Below are 18,598 nucleotides of genomic sequence, written 5' to 3' on the forward strand. Positions count from 1 at the left end.
CCGACGAGGCCGAGTGTGGGCTTCGCGAAGCGAAGCCCAGGCTCGTCCGCGTCGGTCGCAGACCGACGTTCGCGATCGGGCCGTATGCCACGAGTACGGTCGTGCTCGTTCTTTTATACAGCCATCCCCACCCAAACCGGCTAGCAGGTAGCGCCCGACCTGTCTCGGTACGGTCAATACAACTCCTTTTAATTATTGCAAACTATTTTATAACATAACTAGATATTTACAATAAATCAAATTATAATTTATTACATTTAAAATTAATGTTGTTATTATTATTTGGTTTTATTAAAATGATTACTAAGTAATTACATGACAATCAATATTCTACGACAGATAAATATTTTCAAAATAATGGATTTGAAAAAATTCTACATTGTACATCATAAAAACAATAATTCTTTGAAGGTTATGAGGGCCTATGTGTGCGTGAACTGTGTGTATGTGTGCGTGGACTTTATGTATGTATGTGTGCGTGTACTATGTATGTATGTGAGCGTTACGTACGTAGGTTAAGTACAGGGAATTTAACACCAGGCTGTCAATTAGTAGGTTCAAAAATTTGACAGAGAGGGTTCTCTATTTCCTATGTATTACTTTTCTCTATGATCTTGACTTCTTTCTTGCGTAAATAAAATCGTAATCTTTCTCCAAGACTGATAATTTAGCAAAAAATAATATTGTGCTTATCAGTGCCTCTGCCTGTGATACGTCTTTACCCAAAAGATTATTATTTTGGAGTAATCTCTCGTGTAACAATACAGTGATAAAATGAGTGAACCAGCGAAGGAGTTCGAAGTAAACTCTGACCCGAGTTTATCTAACGTTGGTGTTACGCGTGATTTAGGAAATGCGCCGTCGTTTATAAACCCAATGCCATCTACGTCTACGGCTGGTGCTGTGGGTCCCCCTGCTTTGCCCCCAAGGCCTGATATGGGCATGCAGCAGAGTTTTGGGATGAATCAAGGATACTCTTATGGAGGAATGGGAGGATATGGTATGGGGACCATGGGGGGCTACGGTGGTTACGGCATGGGGGCAATGGGAGGCTATGGGGGGTACGGAGGAGGATATGGGATGGGTGGAATGGGGATGGGCTCCCCATATGGTGGTTACAACAGTTTTCGACCAATGTATGGTGATATGGAAAGCAGGTATGTTTGATTTCTTGTAAATTGTTAATTATTGAATGCTCACAATCAATTACACTTGTGTAATATGCCTTTGATATTTTGTTAAGAGATTTAGTTCATAATTATTTCTTACATACACAAAGTAGGTTCGTATTTCGGATACGAATATAATTATCAATGTTCGCCAGGCCAGTCAAATAAGATCCAACAACACCCCCCAAGCCTACGGGCGTCAAAACTGTAAATCCACCACTTTACAATTAACTAATGGATTTTGACTATCAAATATATGCAAATTTCCATTGTTTAGCTTATTGAACTCTTGGCCTTCCTAGCATAATATTGATTGATTGAAATATACAAATGAATGGTCCCAAACTCTCCTGTTGTTTGATCATTAGAATTTTATCTTTACGCATGGAAAAGAATTTAATCTATGTCAAAAAAGTTTATTAATAACAATTAAGTTAATTTGTTTATTAAAAATACTTAGTATTAGACTTTATAGGATTTATTAAGTGATTAAGTTATAAATCAGCATGCATAATTGTCTCAAACTTTCAATTTATCGTCATAATTTTGTATTATCTTGCAATAGTTTAGATGAACACTTATAATGGAATATTTTTTCAGATTTATCCAAATGGCAGAAGAGAATTCTAGGCCAGCGTTTGACTCAATTCAAAGCTTCGTTAACGCGGTGGGCAGCGTCGCCATGATGTTAGAGAACACATTCTTCGCATTGACCAGTTCATTTAGAGCCATTTTAGGTATTAATTTGTTTAGTGTATCTTCTTTGCTAAGCATAGGCGCAGACCACCTACTTTTTGTGGACCGATTAGTATCAGCTGATTCTTCATTCAAATTAGAATCGGGCCCTGCTATCAGCCAACTAAAAGTCGGTGGTCTGCATTGAGTCTTACTTAACTAGCTTTATCGCGCGCGTCCCTGTTTCAAAAACCGGGATAAAAACTATCCTATGTCCTTTCCTGGGACTCATATTATCTCTATGCCAAATTTCATTAAAATTGGTTCAGTGGTTTAGCAAGACAGACAGACAGAGTTACTTTCGCATTTATAATATTAGTATAGATAAGTACAGAAAAGCAGGCAAACCAATCATATCAACTTTTTGCAACATCTCTGTACAATTTGATGTGTTGGAGACTGTACTGACTGTACGCATCAAAATTGACAAAACAACATCTCGTTTTATCTGTATATGACTAAAAGATACAAGAACAAAGAGTTTATTTAAAAGAAAACATTAATATTTAGCAAAATAATTGCCATGCAGATAAGTATGCACTAATGACATTGCTTGTGTGCATCTTTACTACTCTTTGTCTTATCAGTAGGTTTATTTTATTATTAAACAATGTATTATCAGTATTATTTATGTCCCTAAGCACATAATTATGAATTGAATTATAGTTTGCATTAAAATAACTTGAATTCTCCCTTCAATTTTCAGGTGTAGCAGAAAACTTTGGTAGACTTCGATCATTGTTCGCACAGTTCTGGTCCACATTTGCCGTAGTCCGGAGTCTCAATTGGATGGTCAGGAAGCTCCTGGTGATCATGGGCATCAGGACTGAATGTGAATTCAAGGTACATTTCTAAAAGTTTAACCAAATAATGTTATTTTCAGTTTAGATGTTAAGCTATAGGGACACATGGGTTCATAAACATAATACCAAGGACAGGGCATGACACAATAAGGTCTCCCTGCTCCTAGCCCAGAAAAAAGATTGTAATATGATACGATGTAGGATGGGTGCTTCTACCAACGCCGCTCATTTAGAAATTCATAATGAACCTAGAAGTTACTTTCCATCCTATACATTTCTATTCTATTTTACTCAGATTTTAGTATTTAAATTTTATAGAAACGTCTTAGTATGGTCGGCATATTGCGTGAGCAATAATGATAAGAGATAAACTATCTCTGACACATGTCGACTATCAAACTATCATATTTATGAGCAAACTTTATCTAGCATTAAAATCAGAAAGAAATGTATTATCTTACTTGCCATTTCAAAGATAACACAGAGAATATTATGATATGAATCTGAACTTAGACCTATACCTGCAAGATGGTTATTTTGTCAAACAACAACATTTTGTACATAATACATAAAAATAGCATATGTTTGCTTTTGTAGATATGAAACAATTTGGCCTTGTCACACTTCAAAGGAAAATGGAAGTCACACTTAAAAACCATAAAAGGTCTTTACATAATTCAAATTGTTTATTTGCATACTAAGTGTACAAAGGACAATGTTCGTTCTCCATACATTGTTCGCCTAAAGAACCAACAATTTTGACATAGTACTACCCGAAAGCGAAATAATACGATTCTGTGTGTAAGAACAATGATTCCTGATGGACACTTGCCATAAAATTAATGATTAAGAATATTAAATCACAGCGATTTTATAATATGTCGTTTATGACAACATGGCGTCTAATGTATTGTGTGAATGTATGAACACCGATTCGCGAAAAATGTTTTGTATTGTCGTCACGCCGAGTCGCAGCCAAATAGTATAAAATAATAGAACAAGTTTTAGAAATACAACTCGGCATTCCACTTTTACAATATGCCCACATATTGCACGTAAATAAACAACATGAATCGTAGGTTGTTTCCACCCTTGTCATCTGACACATGAAATAAACTCCTATTGTATTATAGATATCGAAGCCGAATCGTATATAATAATAGAATGGGTTTTGGAGATCACTCGGGGTTCCACTTTTATAAAATACCTACATATTACATAAAAATACCACGAATCATGAGTTTTCTTTTCACCATTTACATCTGACACGAGATAACAAACTCCTATCTCCATGACTACCATCGTAGTCTATGCCAAAGACTACAATATTTTAAGCAAGAAGTTTCAAACCTTAGCGGCTACGGTAACCCCTGGGCCACATACATCATGATAACATTCGGTCGACACCGGAACGAAGTCTTGCGATTATGCAAAAAAGCATCGTATTCTAGTGCGGCTATATCACGTTCAACCGGGGTTTTAATTCGACTAAAGTCCTGACTAAAGACTGGAAGAAAATACGCCGCATTGTATGAGCACTTCGTGTTCGTTAAAGCGGCTTCAGATCTAGAGCCCACATAGTTTTCTTTCCAATAATATCCGCAAGTAGCGCTGCATGATCTTTACAACAAAAACGGCAATAGTTATTAAGGTGCCAAAATTATATGATTACTTTGGCACGGTATTATACACGTGCGAAGATTTGTCATTTTCATTCATTTCTTCATCATCATCATCATTTCAGCCACAGGACGTCCACTACTGAACATAGGCCTCCCCCAATGACTTCCACATCGCACGGTTGGTAGCGGCCTGCATCCAGCGCCTTCCCGCTACCTTTATCAGGTCGTCGGTCCACCTTGTGGTGGGTTGACATTGCAGAATATGACTTTTGATAGGTTCATCATAGAATTCGGCGGGGATATCCTCACGGAGGAAGTTCGTAAAAGGGCGGAACAAGATCTTATAATAATGCAAGGCCGAAGCTGTTACGCGCGTGCTCCTACGTGTAATCCGGCGAGTATGCAATAAATAGTAATGTCTGGTAAATAGTGGTAATACGTATCGTTCGTTCGTTCGTTTCAGCCGAAAAGACGTCCACTGCTGGACAAAGGCCTCCCCCAAGGATTTCCACGAAGACCGATCCTGCACCGCTCGCATACAGGCACCTCCCGCGACCTTCACCAGATCGTCGGTCCACCTAGTGGGAGGCCTGCCCACGCTACGTCTTTCGGCTCGTGGTCGCCACTCAAGAACTTTCCTGCCCCAGCGGCCATCAGCTCTACGAGCTATGTGCCCCGCCCAGTCTATGTCTGTATGCGCTACGATTACAGGGTATCATTTTGCATAGTCGCAAGACTTCACTCCGCTGCTGTCAAATCAATGTCGCATAATGTTATCGCAATGTGTGTGGCCCTTGGCCAAATCACAGAAGCCTATGCGAAGAAAGAGCACTTGAATGACAATAAAAATCAGGGTTACCATTTTATAAGATTTCCTCACTATTGAGGGTAACAAAGTAACATTAATAATCTAGCCATTAATTACATTTATTACCTATACGAGAAAGTAAAGCAACATGCGGTTTTATTTTAATTTGTAAAATATTAAACCCCTCATATTTGTAACAGTTTGTTCCAAGTTTAGTTTTACTGTTTTGTTAACAGTATTGCTGTTTCAGCTGTCACTGTGAAGCTTTGGGAAAATAAATAAATAGAAAAAATATTAACATAAATATTTATTTAAGTTTTTATGTTCATTATCATAATATGCCAATTTAAGTTACACTGTGTGACAGTCTTTGACACTAAACAAACTCTTCAGCTTAATAATACCTACCTACAGGGCGTTTTTATAGTTACTCTTGCTGATGAAACAAGAAGGGTTGATTCTACTACTGAAATACAACTACTTTTCTTACAGGACCAATATCAAATTCTCAAAAAAATTCACATCCTCGTGATGGTGATAATTTCTATGGAGAGGTTTTTTTTATATTCGGTCTCTTGGGATAAGTTATTCCATTTGAGCAGTAGAATTAATCCTTTTTATTCGATCACATATAAAAACAACACAAGTGTTTAGGAAAACTTCTTCTTTGGTATGGTATCACTACGGAGTTATAATGTCGGCAACTCTGTATCACTGACTTGTAACTTTCAAACAGCATGAATAATAAGGGCACCACATTGGTTTTCTTTCTGAAAAAAGGCTTTCAGTTTTAGTACTAACCCTTTTACCCTTTTTAGTTTTAGCACTATTTCATTGAAATAAAAATACAATAAACGCACAGAAGACTGAAATTGAGTCAGCTGACGTGACATTTATAATTTGTTGACATTATGACAGTTTGACAAGACTAGGGATTGAAAAAGTTTTAATTGAAAAAGTAAAATGACAATTTATTAAAACGATTCACATGGATATAATCGATTAAAAATATTTATAAAATGTTCTGATACTTGCCTGTAGCGATTATCCAATCCTGGTTTCTACTGAAAAACTACCTCGTGGCAAGATTTTAATAAAATAATAAAATCTTTATCTTCTCTTTCACAATCTATAAAAGTTCATTTGGTCTATACATGTGCTATGAATGAGGGTTTTCGCGATTGAAAAATCCGCGAGATGGCAATACGTAGACGCGAGGTCCAAATGCTGCATGATTGGTGGATATCTGTCAATGTCATGTCAAAAATAACCAATCATGCAGCATTTGGACCTCACGTCTACGTATTGCCATCTGGCGGATTTTTCAATCGCGAAAACCCTCATTGGCATAGATTATGAGAGACTGGCAACTATACTAGGTTGATATATGTTTCTCACACTTCAACTGGCATTGGATTCAACATCGGATTCTGACACTTTTACAGTTATGATACCATGAATATCAGTTTATGGTCCTAATTATTTTTATTTTATTTACGACCTTCGACCAGTTGGACACTTTAGATAGCTTCTTGTAATAGTGTCAATATCTTTTTAGCTTTTAACGCAAATCTAGTCTTCAAAGCAGTTTAATCGATTTATTTTATTTTCGAAATCGATATTTTATTGTCTATGATGGCCGCAGGAACATCACTATACATGGACTCCCAGCAATAAAGTACGGTAATGCCTCGTACAGATTTTATCGGCAAAAATTATGGAACTTGATAGGTTTTAGACCATGCCACGCACCAAAACGTCCGGAAGTTGTAATAGTATTATAGAATAAACGTTAAAAGACTTATTTATTTAATTTTTCAATGCTTAAGTGTCCATTAGAATGAAAGGGTGCTTAATGTATTAAAAAAAATAGAAAATAATTATGATGGGTTAATGTTTTTGGGCGGTTTTTTAGGCGGTTTCTGACAATGTCCTTTAATAGCTACTGTACTATTTCCATTGTTCCTTTTATTGCTAAACAGGCAAAAAGTTTTTACTGAAAAAATTGTTTTCTATGAATTCTCCATACTAAAACGGCTATTGCAACGAAGGTAAAATGCGTATAATTTCTTAAAAATAAAAATACTAATTCGTACATTTTGTTGCACATTATATCAAGCGTGTTTAGTGTTTATTACCTTGATGTAGGTACCTACTCATCGTTTTTCGCACCTCTAACTAAATATAATGACCAACACGAAGGTTATAGAAGAACTTTACTTACTCTACCGCCGTGTTACCTTGACCTATAGTAGTTGTTCATACGAAAATATGACGAGATGGTAATTTATACAAGCTGCATGTACTTTAGAGCCGTTTTACACTTTTATTTTTATAAATAGTAGACCGTATTTTTACGGATTCAGAACCGTCGGACTATTTTATTGTCGCCCTAAAAAGAAATCACCAGACCGCTACCAACCGTGCGATGTGGAAGTCATTGGGGGAGGCCTATGTTCAGCAGTGGACGTGCTGTGACTGAAATGATGATGATGATGAAAAAGAAATCGTTTGATAATAAGAATTCGGTGTCTCCTCGAAAGGATGCGCGATGCCAAAAGCAAGGGTGTCCGCGGAAGACCAGCTTCTTGACATGCCCTTACAAGCATGTCATAATAAATGCTGAGCGGGAGCCTATTGGTGCAGTGGCTCAGTAAATGTTTTTGTTCTTGTTGTGTTGTTGTTTATGTATTAGCCTATGCGCAGATTTTTAGTTGTCGTGTCAGTCGGCCGTTTGGTGTAGTGGTTCGAAACGGACAACTATTCCGGAGGTAGCGGGTTCGATTCCCGCACAGTAGGTACAAACATTTGTGTGCATGAACATATTTGTTTGTATTGGACTGGGTGTTTTCTATGTATAATAAGTATGTATTTACAAAAAAAAGTATTTAAGTATGTTTATATCCGTTGTCTAGTACCCATAGTACAAGCTTTGCTTAGTTTGGGACTAGAAGCGCAGTGTAAAATGTCCAAGGATATTTATTATTTGGTATCGGCCGATTCTTCATACAAATTAGAATCGGGTCCAACTATCGGCCAACTAAAAGTCGGTGGTCTGCGCCTAAGCTTACCGTCTTTAAAGTTCTATTCTATTCTATCCTATGATAATGTTATTTGTTCCAGGCCTGGGCAGAAGCAATGGCCGCCACTCAAGCGGGCACGGCCAGCCCTAACCAAAGAGCCAAGGGCTCCAGCTGGCCCATCCTGATGTTCTTCGGAGTGGTGGTCGCAGCACCCTACTTGGTGCTGAAGATGCTCAACGGACTGTCTACGAGCATTAATGAGAAATGTGAGTACTACTTGTATTGTTAATAGCACTTAAACCTAATGTATGTTATTTATTTTAAGCAGGAGAAAAATATTTATTATTTTCAAGATAACACTAATGCCCGTTTTCACCATCAATCCCTAATTTTTAAGTGTTTTTTTTTTAAATGATTATTTGTAATTTGTTATTACACAAATTACTAATAGTCCCGTTAGCCCCTCGTAGGGCCTCGTACTAAGCTAAATATGCTTATATCACGAGCTCACCACAATAGTCGAGCGGCGATGTATTAAACAGTATTTTGAACCATTTTCTAACCTACATAGTACAAGCTTACTTTGGAGCCAGCCAAATTTTTTTTTTTCTTGATTCTTGAAAATTATTTTATTAATTTCAGTAAACGACCCAACAACATGGCAGAATCCTCTTCGAGCGGTCGCCCAACACGATTTCGCGGCATCCTCACCGCAAGAACTAAGTTTCTCAGCAAACCAAGTGTTAACCCTTGCGCCGCAACACCTTCAGACCCAATTATGGAACACCGGCTGGCTTATGGCCACAACTGACCGGCAACACGCAGGGTTAATCCCAGTCAATTATATCAAAGTCATCAAACCGACCAACCAAGTCGAAGGCACGCAAAACGAAACGCAAGAGAAACCGGGACCCAGTATAGCGGAGCTGGACAAATTGTATGGACAAGAATTATAAGGTTGGTACTTTGATTGTTGGTTTTGATAGAATTGTTAGAAGTTTAGAGTGGAAGCGAAAATATATGGGAAGAGGAAATTATTTACAAATGAAACTTAATGTAACGTACGATAGCACATCAAGCTATAATGTGGCATCTTATCCTTAGTTGTAATAAGGGCGATTTTGAAAAAAAATGTCTGATGTGCTGTTCACTGTACTTAATTGAGTTAATCTTCAGAAATACAGTCATACTTCTTACAAATGTTAGTTTTGTACCTAAATTGACCAGTTGAGTATAAAACTTTATGATACGCGTATAAAAATGCAGATAAGTGACTTAGGTTTTTAGTAACAAAAACTACTTTTCACTACTCATAATATTACAAGACTAATATACATATATTTTCGTTTTCACTCTAAGGAATAGAAATTAATTACGCATTAATTTAAAGGCAAAATATATTCTGTCTCGAAATACGGTGATGGAAAAGCAATATTGTAAATAATTTACTATCTAATTAAATTACCATATATACAAAATGACTCTGTTAGAATATTTGAAATTGGTGCCAGAGCTATTATAGTATGCTATTTAAATTATACACATGTTAAAGTACTTAGAACAAATCAGCTTGAAAATAGATCACAAATAATAATTGTAGATAAAATGTAAGTTTCTTTGGATAAGTTACACCTCCCTCACACAATCAAAAAAATTCACTTTTTCAAAATGCGTTTAATATTACAACCCGGTTCAGTTAACTGCGTACCTGGCAGCCGTGACGTCACATCGACGCTCTTTCCAGCGAGGTGCGCAGAAGCTCGACCGTGTTGTAAATATTTGCATACATATTTACAATTTTCATTTATAAAATAATTAGACATTTTTGTAACTTTCAACTCCAGTGTCATAGGCTGTCTGTCTACTATGGTACACTATAAAAAATTGTGTTCCATATGTGGGACATTAAACAGTTAAAGTGTTAAATAGATACATACTGATATTTCCTGCCATTATTAATTGGCTTTAAAATAGTTAAATCTAGTCTCTAACATTACCAATTTTGTAGAACTTTTTCTGACCGAAAAATACCACTTGTAAAAGCTAGGAGAATGTTATGTTAGCTTTAAAAATAATTGACGGTGTGAAGCAATTATATGTCTTATTAGTATGGGAATAGGGACTAACACATGAACCGCTATGCATTTATTCTTTATTTTTAATGATATCTTGTAATTCTACGCTAGTTGCTTGAGCAGTAGAACAATGTATAATAGATATTCTATCGAATGATAAGAAAAATCTGATATGAGATTAAACAGAACTTGTAAAAAAACTTGTTACATTGATGTGATATCGACAACTGAAAAATAACCATAACAAAATTGATATAACATAGCAGTATTGGACATTTGACATGATTGTTGAAGTGTACTTATGCTTTATGTATAAGACCAAAAATACACAACTTTTCTTGCCGACATAGCAGTGACTGTTAAACTACCATATAGGTATCACTTTGTGAAATTGAGATCGAGACTGACACCATTGGGATATTGTCGTTATAGTTCGCTCAACGAGAGTTGAGGCCAGCTACACAAGCAAAGATTTGTGTCCGTATACGCTGTCTGTTCTGACGTCTTTTGTCTCGCTTGCAGACATTTAACAAGAGCGAGGGAGCTAGTGTATTTGATATTTGAACTTGATATGTAATGTTTTGTTTGTGTTCTGTATTCAAATAATACATCAGTGTGAGTACGTGTTCGCCTCAATTTTCGTTGCGCGAACTATAAATTGCCTGTCTGACAGATAATGTCAATGTCATGTACTCTGTACTATTGAGCTAAAAATCAAATCTCTGTTTTTGTTTATGTATTTACATTTAATGTTATCCGCTCTCTTGGGGAGCAATAATTTTATTTTTAATTGTGATTTATTCTTATTAATTTAATGATATTGTTTTATATAATTTTTGTCTATTGTTTTAAATAATAGATTTGTTAAGTGGGATGGACTGATTTGTTTAATATGTAATAAACTGTATAAAAGAAAACAATATTTTTTATTGCTAGGTTAATTTTGAAAACCAATTCTTGGTAAAAAGTAAATTAAGATTAACATCACGATTGGCCTGGTTGAAATTTTTATAATAATTCGGACACCCCTAGTCAATTTGACATACTTTTTATTGCCAATTGAAAATTATTTGTTGCCAGGGCTAGAATTTAGTGTTTTTTTTAAGGAATCAAGACACTACACTCTTGGAATTAATGTGTCGGTATGTGGCGGTTTAAGGGTTAATACATGTGAGTAAGTTGCACTACAACTATCTGGTATGTGACGCAAAGATTAAATATAGCAATAGGAAGCGACCAGTCCAGCTTGATGACGTCATACAAGGTGAGCTCGAGTGGCCGCGCGGACACGTAGGAGATGAACAGCTCTATGGTGGCTGCGTGATCTTCAGCTGTAAAAATAATAAGTTTAGGTCGAATTCACTTCACATTCATCATTATTTCAGTCACAGGACGTCCGCTGCGGAACTTAGGCCTCCCCAATGGTTTTTAGATCTCTCTTCTCTATCTTTCTTTCTCTTATCTCTTTCTCCTCTTTGTCTATTATCCCTCCCCCTCCTTCTTTTGGGCTGTTTTCCAGAACCGTGATGCCCCATCTATACTTACGAGCAAAAGTATGGAATCACGCCGTTGTGTTTGGTTCCGAGCCATCTTAAGAACTGAATAATCATTCAGTTATGTATTTATTTATAATATCAATATAAAGTGTAAAACATTACCTTTAAAATGTTACCATTTTTAATTATCTTCTATTAGTCATTTAGTTCTTACGATCGCTTGGAAAAGTATGGTGATTCCATATTTTTGCTCGCGAGTGTATATTGGTCGGAACTTAGGCCTCCCCAATAGTTTTTAGATCTCTCTCAGTCTCTTTCTTCCCCCTCTCCTCTCTTTCTCTCTCTCTCTCTCTCTCTCTCTCTTTCTTTATGGCTTTTTTCCAGAACCTTGATACCCCATTGTCTATCGGTGCTAGTGCCCTGTCCTTTGCTATTTCGCTTGCCAATCGGTCGAGCTACTTATGTCAAGTAGTATGTGGAGTACCTACAAATCTGCATGTGATCGAAATATAATTTCGGACACCGTTACTTAATTAAGATACTTTTAATAAATTGTCAAAATGCTGTTTCTCGACCGCCTACCTGGCAATAAATACGCTACTTTGAAATATTGATGATTCGCGTTTTGTTCTGGCAGGGCCCTAAAACGCTGTTTACGTAGTTTTGGGTATATCTGTTACCGTCGCTCATGCTGGCATCTCCCTTTGCCTGAGAAGGATGGCAAAATGCGAAACTTCGGAAACGATTTTCGGAGTAGCCCCCCAGGACTAAGGAACAAAATAAATGCTAACACTTACACCTTTCTTGTAGTAACCTATTTTGCAGCCGGTTCAGCAGCTCTTTAACTTGGTGCGCCATAAGACCAGATGAAATTGCGGGCACGAACAGTATGGCGAAATCTTGCAAGTAATACATTATTCTAATCATGTAACCTGACAGGAATCCCTGAAACAAAACGTACTTTTTAGGTTAAGAACTCATGGCGCGATTTTTACCCGCGCCCGCGGCGGTTGCGGGCCCGCAGCTTCTGTAGAATGCAGATAATGTATGTAAAAACAAATTCACAACTCACGACGCAGTTTTCGCCCGCAGCCCGCGCGGCAGAATCGCGGTAACCGTCGCGATCGGCGGGCGACTTTTTTGTACCAGTGTTTTAGGGCGCGGCGCAATTTTCACCCGTAGCCGCGGCGGGCGCGGGTGAAAATCGCACCGTGAGTTCTTAGAATAACCGCTCCCGTGAGTTTTGAAATGAAACCGCAATTCCACAACCGCCGCGGGCGCGGGTGAAAATCGCGCCGTGAGTTCTTAACCTTACTCAGAAGGAGATTTATACTCAGTCAGTGTCGGAGGTATGGGAGCGGCACGGGAGGGGTGACATTGAATTGTGACGTGACAAAGCATATTCTGAAGGAGATCTGAAGTCTCGCTGACGTTAAAAACTATCCTATGTCCTTTCCCGGGACTCAAACCACATATCTCTATGCCAAATTTCATCAAAATCGGTCCAGTGGTTTAGGCGTGAAAGCAAGACAGACAGAGTTACTTTCGCATTTATAATGTTAGTATAGATTAAAGATAGCTTTAAATTTATGATAATTACGCCCGTATTCACAAACGATACTTGCTTATGTGAAGCAGCAAATCGAACGCACAGCGTTGAATATTTAGAGCTCTGTGATTGGTTCATGTGTCACGCGCACTGTGAGGCCTCATAGTAATGTTTGTGAATACGGGCGTTAATTATGGTAAAAACTTACAATATTTACGTCTCCATTATACGTTTTCAATTTGATAAGCCCCAAGTAAGCTGATAACACGAGATTTGGCGTAAAATTAACTAAAGTAACGGCATACTGAAAAAATATTAAGTTTCGTGACGTCATCAAGTAATACAAACAAAAAAGTTACATCTACAATCCGGTTGAGTTAACTGCGAACCAGGCGGCCGTTACGTCACATTAACGCTCTCATTCCAGCGAGGTACGCAGTTAGCTCGACCGGGTTATGACTAACCAATATGTCAAATGGCGTCTTAACATTGTCCACAGTATCAACAATGCTTTTATAAATATCAATACACTCCATCACACGATGGTCGTTATTATTTACAAATTCAACAAACGTTTTCAAACGGAGATAAACGGCGTAGAAAATAAAGAAATTTACTAAAAGCACAATATCACTCGAAATAATTTGCATTATGATTATGAATTCACCGAATCCTGATTGTCCACATTCTTCTTCATAATGTTGGCAGAATAAATATTCGGCGACAAGTCTGTATGATACAGATACCAAGCAAGTTGCTATAATAACATTATTTTCTACATTCTGACTTCGTTTCATACCCATTTTTATATCTATCGCTATAAGCGAATTTTGTAAGCTATAGAAAGAACTGCTTGGAGATAATGTTAAAACAGCACTATTTATAGCATGCTGTAACATCGTTGTTGTTATCCACACAATAAAATATAAATCTGGGTAATTCAAAACTATATCCTTGACAATATACGCCCACACTCCTATGATATGAATGAAACAGTATAGAGAAATACATCTATTTGTTTTTGTTGTCGATTTAGTGAAACCCAAATCTAAACCTATTAGCAAATACACCGTAATTATTAAGAATCTGAACGTCTTTGTTATTTTAATTTCTGGGTTACTGCTATAGTGTTTTAATAACATTATTTAAACGACGGTCCCGTGAAACGCACTTGGTATCGGTCTAAGACTATATTAATGAAACTTATTCGATAATTTGTCTGTCAATTTGTTAGGTATAATAAAAAGGTAATTTCACTAAGTGCTCGTACATACATATTATGTAACCTGTATTAATTGTCTGTATGTGGGCCATTCTTATTCTTACGCATTTTTGTGTGAGATGTAAGAATAGCATATGTTTTTAAAGAAAATCAGTGCACTGTATATTAATTTACTTAGTAAAATACCTCTATTAACTAGGCCCAATATCATTTTTATCATAAAACTATTAGAAGAATATTAAAAAAAAGTTACAAGTCCAAAATGTCACGGACCGTGTAGTGTGAGATTCCCGGATTTGGACATACAATATTTTTTTCTGAAGAGATGTTAAGTTATTTTGATAAATATTACAGTAATTATGCAAGATTAATACATGTTATATAAGACTGTTAAAAATTTATATCAATAATAATTACCATTTTTGATTTTGAACACCAAACATTGTGTGAGCAGTTTTTGTGTCACAACCACGTGCGCCACTTTAAATATCGCACCCTTAATAATGAATGGGCACAACTCCAAAATTCAGGTTTTTGGGAAAAGCCAAAAAACCAATCGGCGGATCGCGGTTTTTTACATAATTGGCTCTAAAATCTTTATTTTATCAGCTACAACTTTCAAATTAAGCATACTTCATCACTGGTATCTGTTATATAATTTGACATGAGACATTTTTGAAAATATTGATTACGAGTATGTAAAAAAATTGTTTAAAAAAATATTTCAAAGTTAGGCCTTTATTTTACTATTTCTGTTGTTGTGATTTTGGGTATTACTTGTACTTGTGCCCATCTAATCCTTAGGCTGAATTGTTTTATATGGCATATTCCCAAATATTGCTCTCTAATATTTAAAAATAAGTGAATTATTCGATTTTTATATTGATTTACTCCCAATAACATTGGGGACAGTTATTGTGCGGTATAGTAGCTTATAGCCAATTCAGTATAAGAGTAGGGTGCTGAATACTAGAAAATTATTAGATATGTCGAATTAGATTAAAATAAAGACTATTAGCTATTTCTCTGAGAAAACCGACATGAAAATACTAATTTTATGCATTCAAAATATTTTTACTTAGATAGATAGGGACTCTTACCCTATAAAAAATATGCTTTTTATCAAATAAAGAAAAAACCTACAAAAACTTTTTCTGTAAGGTTTTCTGTTATGGATTTGTTCAGGATAATCACTTATTAAAGTCCAACAGCCAGTACCTTGGTATCTTTTTTCCACTATCCTGCTGTCCTGGTGGAAGGAACCGTTCTCCTTGTCCCTTACTATAATCACCCACATTATGTGGGAATCAGTTCAAATGGCTATTTTTAAAATACAATTTAATACACAAATTGGCGTGTGTAATTTTTGAAGGATTTTAGCAACCAATTTTGAACACAAGAATATCTATTCTGGTGTTCTAACATTCCCCAAAAAATATTTTACTACTAAAGCACCTTAGCCATGCTTCAGATCCAATTTGTGTTATATGGTTTACAAATACAGTCTTTTATAAGAGCACGGATTTGCAGTCCATCTAAGATAGCTGCTTTTAATTTTTCCGTACTCATCATCATTTTGCATTTGATCATTTTAGTGATTAGAAAGCTCAATACATATCTTTGGCCCTCCAAATAGAAGCCCTTTACGTCCTGCTTGACTTCAGTATTGCAAAGAGTCTAGGTACACAAGGTTTACGACGATATTGGACACCCAATATTTATTATTTTGTACAATTTTTATCCCAGAGTATGCTTGGTTTGTTATCACAAACTCCGTGATCTTTTTTCTTTGCTTTTGTGTACAATATTTGCCACATATTAATAAAAACTGGTGTTAACACAAGATTGCATTACGAACTCAAATTTTTAAGACAAAAAGCACTTTAGAACTTAAATTTAGACAAACTGAACATTTCAAGGTCTAATAGCTGATCAGTAAAATTGTAGTAACTTAATACGTGAAAAGATAATTTTAAAATAAATTCGATGTATCCTCAGTCCTCAGAATCTGAGTGATTAATTAGCATCAATTTATGTGACCGTAATAAATTAAAGAATGTAATTATAAATTATAACACTAACATATTAAAGTAATTCACCTTTTGGCTGACTAGTGCGTTTATTCATGAAATAAACAAAGAAAAAATCCAACCCGAGCCCCGAGCGAACGTTAATAGCCTTAACACGTAGGTATGTCTATTATTTTATAAATCATTAGTTTGTTGTCGGGAAGTATTTCATAACCACCGCTTTATTTCTTAGCATCGCGATAAAACATTCTATAGGCTCCTAATCAACCAATAGGTATGAAAATTAATACCAAGAAGCAAATTACTTTTATAGGAGAGTTATAAATTTAACTACAAACACCCATCCATGGTCCGCCTAACTAAAGTTAAAGTTATATTTTATAATTTTCTATGATTAACGGGACTTTATCAATGTAATAAAAATGAAAATGTAACATATTATTAGAAATATATGGAATTAATTAGACTTAGCTCACTAACACTTACTTAAAAGTTTGTCACACAAAGGCACAACTCCAAATTGGACCACAGTCGCGGGGGCCGGATTCGACAAATATCGGCATGTCTCTGATTCAGCCCTTCTAGCGGGAAGATAGATGAAAGTATGGAAGGGGCACAAAATGTAGAACTCTTTAATCTGATCATTGTTTTCGATTTCTGTGAAAGCCATCTTGTAGAACTGACGAAAATATGCCTCTCTAGTACAAAAAGTAAAAAACCAAAAATTTTGAGTTGTGCCCCTATATTATTAAGGGTGCGATATGCGTAACTCGGTAAAAAACTAACTTTGATATTGACATCCCTTGCTAAGTTTTTTTAGAACAGTAACATTGTCATCTTATTAGATTTGCAAATGGCTGAACGTAGTGAGTGAGCCGCAAAAAAATATTTCCTATTTATTTGAAAAAAGGGACAACCATAACACGTCCATCCCGTGTACGGTTTTTAAAGGTAGGTATCAATGTCACGCTATTGTATAAAACATAATTATGTACCTCATGCAGTATAGTTTCAGATAATTGCACAAGATCTGCTAATTCACAGATAGTTTTTTGGATATATCGGACACGTTCCAAATTGTCACGGCCATGGTATTAAAAATGTGTCACTACCGCAAACTATTTAAGTACATGGTCGTGACATTACAACGCGTGGTTGTGACATTCTATTTTTGTTATTTTAATAGTTTTTGTTGTTCTGCTAAATTATTTTGTGTATTGTGCAATTTTTAGAAGTAGCCTTTTAGTAAGTGTACTTATTTTTCGCTAGTATGATTTTCTAGATGCCACGAAGGAAAAATTATTGCACTTTCTCATTTCTGCAGTAATATCAAATTTTACTGAGACAGCTCCCAGTAAAGGCCCTGCAGAGGTGGTCGGAGTTGTTTTAAAAGGAATTGCTATTAACCATATTTTTAGTGGTACGGTGACTATGAAACATGTTTAAGTTGTCAAAACCAACTGTTATGTGAATCCTACAGAAATCTCATTTGATACTCAATTAGGTACCTACTGTGTTTAAGATTTACTAATTTGTTAAGCATATTATCATATCGAAACCATGTAGGTAGCATATTGGAAGCATGATTAGATAGTGCCAATAATAAAAAGTCTATTTTTTATTATCTAGTAGATATATTAACTACCTGACGGTATTTTTGATCTCAATTTTAATTAAATTTTTGGATGTTCAGAAAAAAGTACATTATTACCAAATAACACCTTTGTTGATGAAACGAATTTAGTGTATTTTATTGTTAATCAATTTAAACTATTATGATATAAATTTAACAACATAAATATTATTATTTACAGTAAAAATGTAAAACTGTCACATCCGTGTCATGCAGTGTCACAGCCGTGTTTACGTAGGGTATTTTGTTTCCTTTCCGAGGGCTTTAAGGTTGTCCATATACATCAAAAGTATGCTTTTGGTTTATACTTTCGATACACATCGCAAAAAGTTTTTAAAAAAAATCTTTAATTTTTAAAAAAAAATTGGCACAAATTTAAGAATGGCCCATGTATTTTAGATTTAGATATTGACTGGTATTCTGTGACACTAAT

At 35.8% G+C, this 18,598-nt stretch overlaps 2 protein-coding genes across 2 annotated transcripts; one reads left to right on the top strand and one right to left on the bottom strand.

The window, feature by feature from the left end:
- The first annotated feature begins 460 nt into the window (after positions 1-460).
- Positions 461-11,123, top strand: LOC135082789 (peroxisomal membrane protein PEX13). Its single transcript, XM_063977552.1, has 5 exons — positions 461-1,157; positions 1,770-1,906; positions 2,611-2,747; positions 8,261-8,426; positions 8,803-11,123. Exons 1-5 carry the CDS (start codon positions 775-777, stop codon positions 9,114-9,116), a joined length of 1,137 nt encoding a protein of 378 aa, XP_063833622.1. The 5' UTR covers positions 461-774; the 3' UTR covers positions 9,117-11,123.
- A 114-nt stretch (positions 11,124-11,237) lies between these two features.
- On the bottom strand, positions 11,238-13,843 carry LOC135082790 (uncharacterized). The gene is made up of 4 exons (XM_063977553.1): positions 13,745-13,843; positions 13,489-13,584; positions 12,529-12,676; positions 11,238-11,566 (listed from the first exon to the last, which is right to left on the bottom strand). The coding sequence occupies exons 1-4, from the start codon at positions 13,814-13,816 to the stop codon at positions 11,397-11,399; spliced, it is 486 nt and encodes a 161-aa protein (XP_063833623.1). The 5' UTR covers positions 13,817-13,843; the 3' UTR covers positions 11,238-11,396.
- Positions 13,844-18,598: the final 4,755 nt, after the last annotated feature.

The sequence above is a fragment of the Ostrinia nubilalis genome, chromosome 22 (genome assembly GCF_963855985.1).
Source record: "Ostrinia nubilalis chromosome 22, ilOstNubi1.1, whole genome shotgun sequence".
Taxonomy (NCBI): domain Eukaryota; kingdom Metazoa; phylum Arthropoda; class Insecta; order Lepidoptera; family Crambidae; genus Ostrinia; species Ostrinia nubilalis.

What these genes read in the sequence shown, in the direction of transcription:
- LOC135082790 (XM_063977553.1), bottom strand. Translation starts at nt 13,816, where the DNA reads ATGGAGTGTATTGATATTTATAAAAGCATTGTTGATACTGTGGACAAT. An exon ending in ATAATGGAGACGTAAATATT is followed by an intron (nt 12,677 to 13,488) that starts GTAAGTTTTTAC and finishes GTTTTGTTTCAG; the next exon opens with GGATTCCTGTCAGGTTACAT. An exon ending in TAGGTTACTACAAGAAAGGT is followed by an intron (nt 11,567 to 12,528) that starts GTAAGTGTTAGC and finishes TTATTTTTACAG; the next exon opens with CTGAAGATCACGCAGCCACC.
- LOC135082789 (XM_063977552.1), top strand. Translation starts at nt 775, where the DNA reads ATGAGTGAACCAGCGAAGGAGTTCGAAGTAAACTCTGACCCGAGTTTA. An exon ending in TATGGTGATATGGAAAGCAG is followed by an intron (nt 1,158 to 1,769) that starts GTATGTTTGATT and finishes ATATTTTTTCAG; the next exon opens with ATTTATCCAAATGGCAGAAG. An exon ending in TACGAGCATTAATGAGAAAT is followed by an intron (nt 8,427 to 8,802) that starts GTGAGTACTACT and finishes TATTAATTTCAG; the next exon opens with TAAACGACCCAACAACATGG.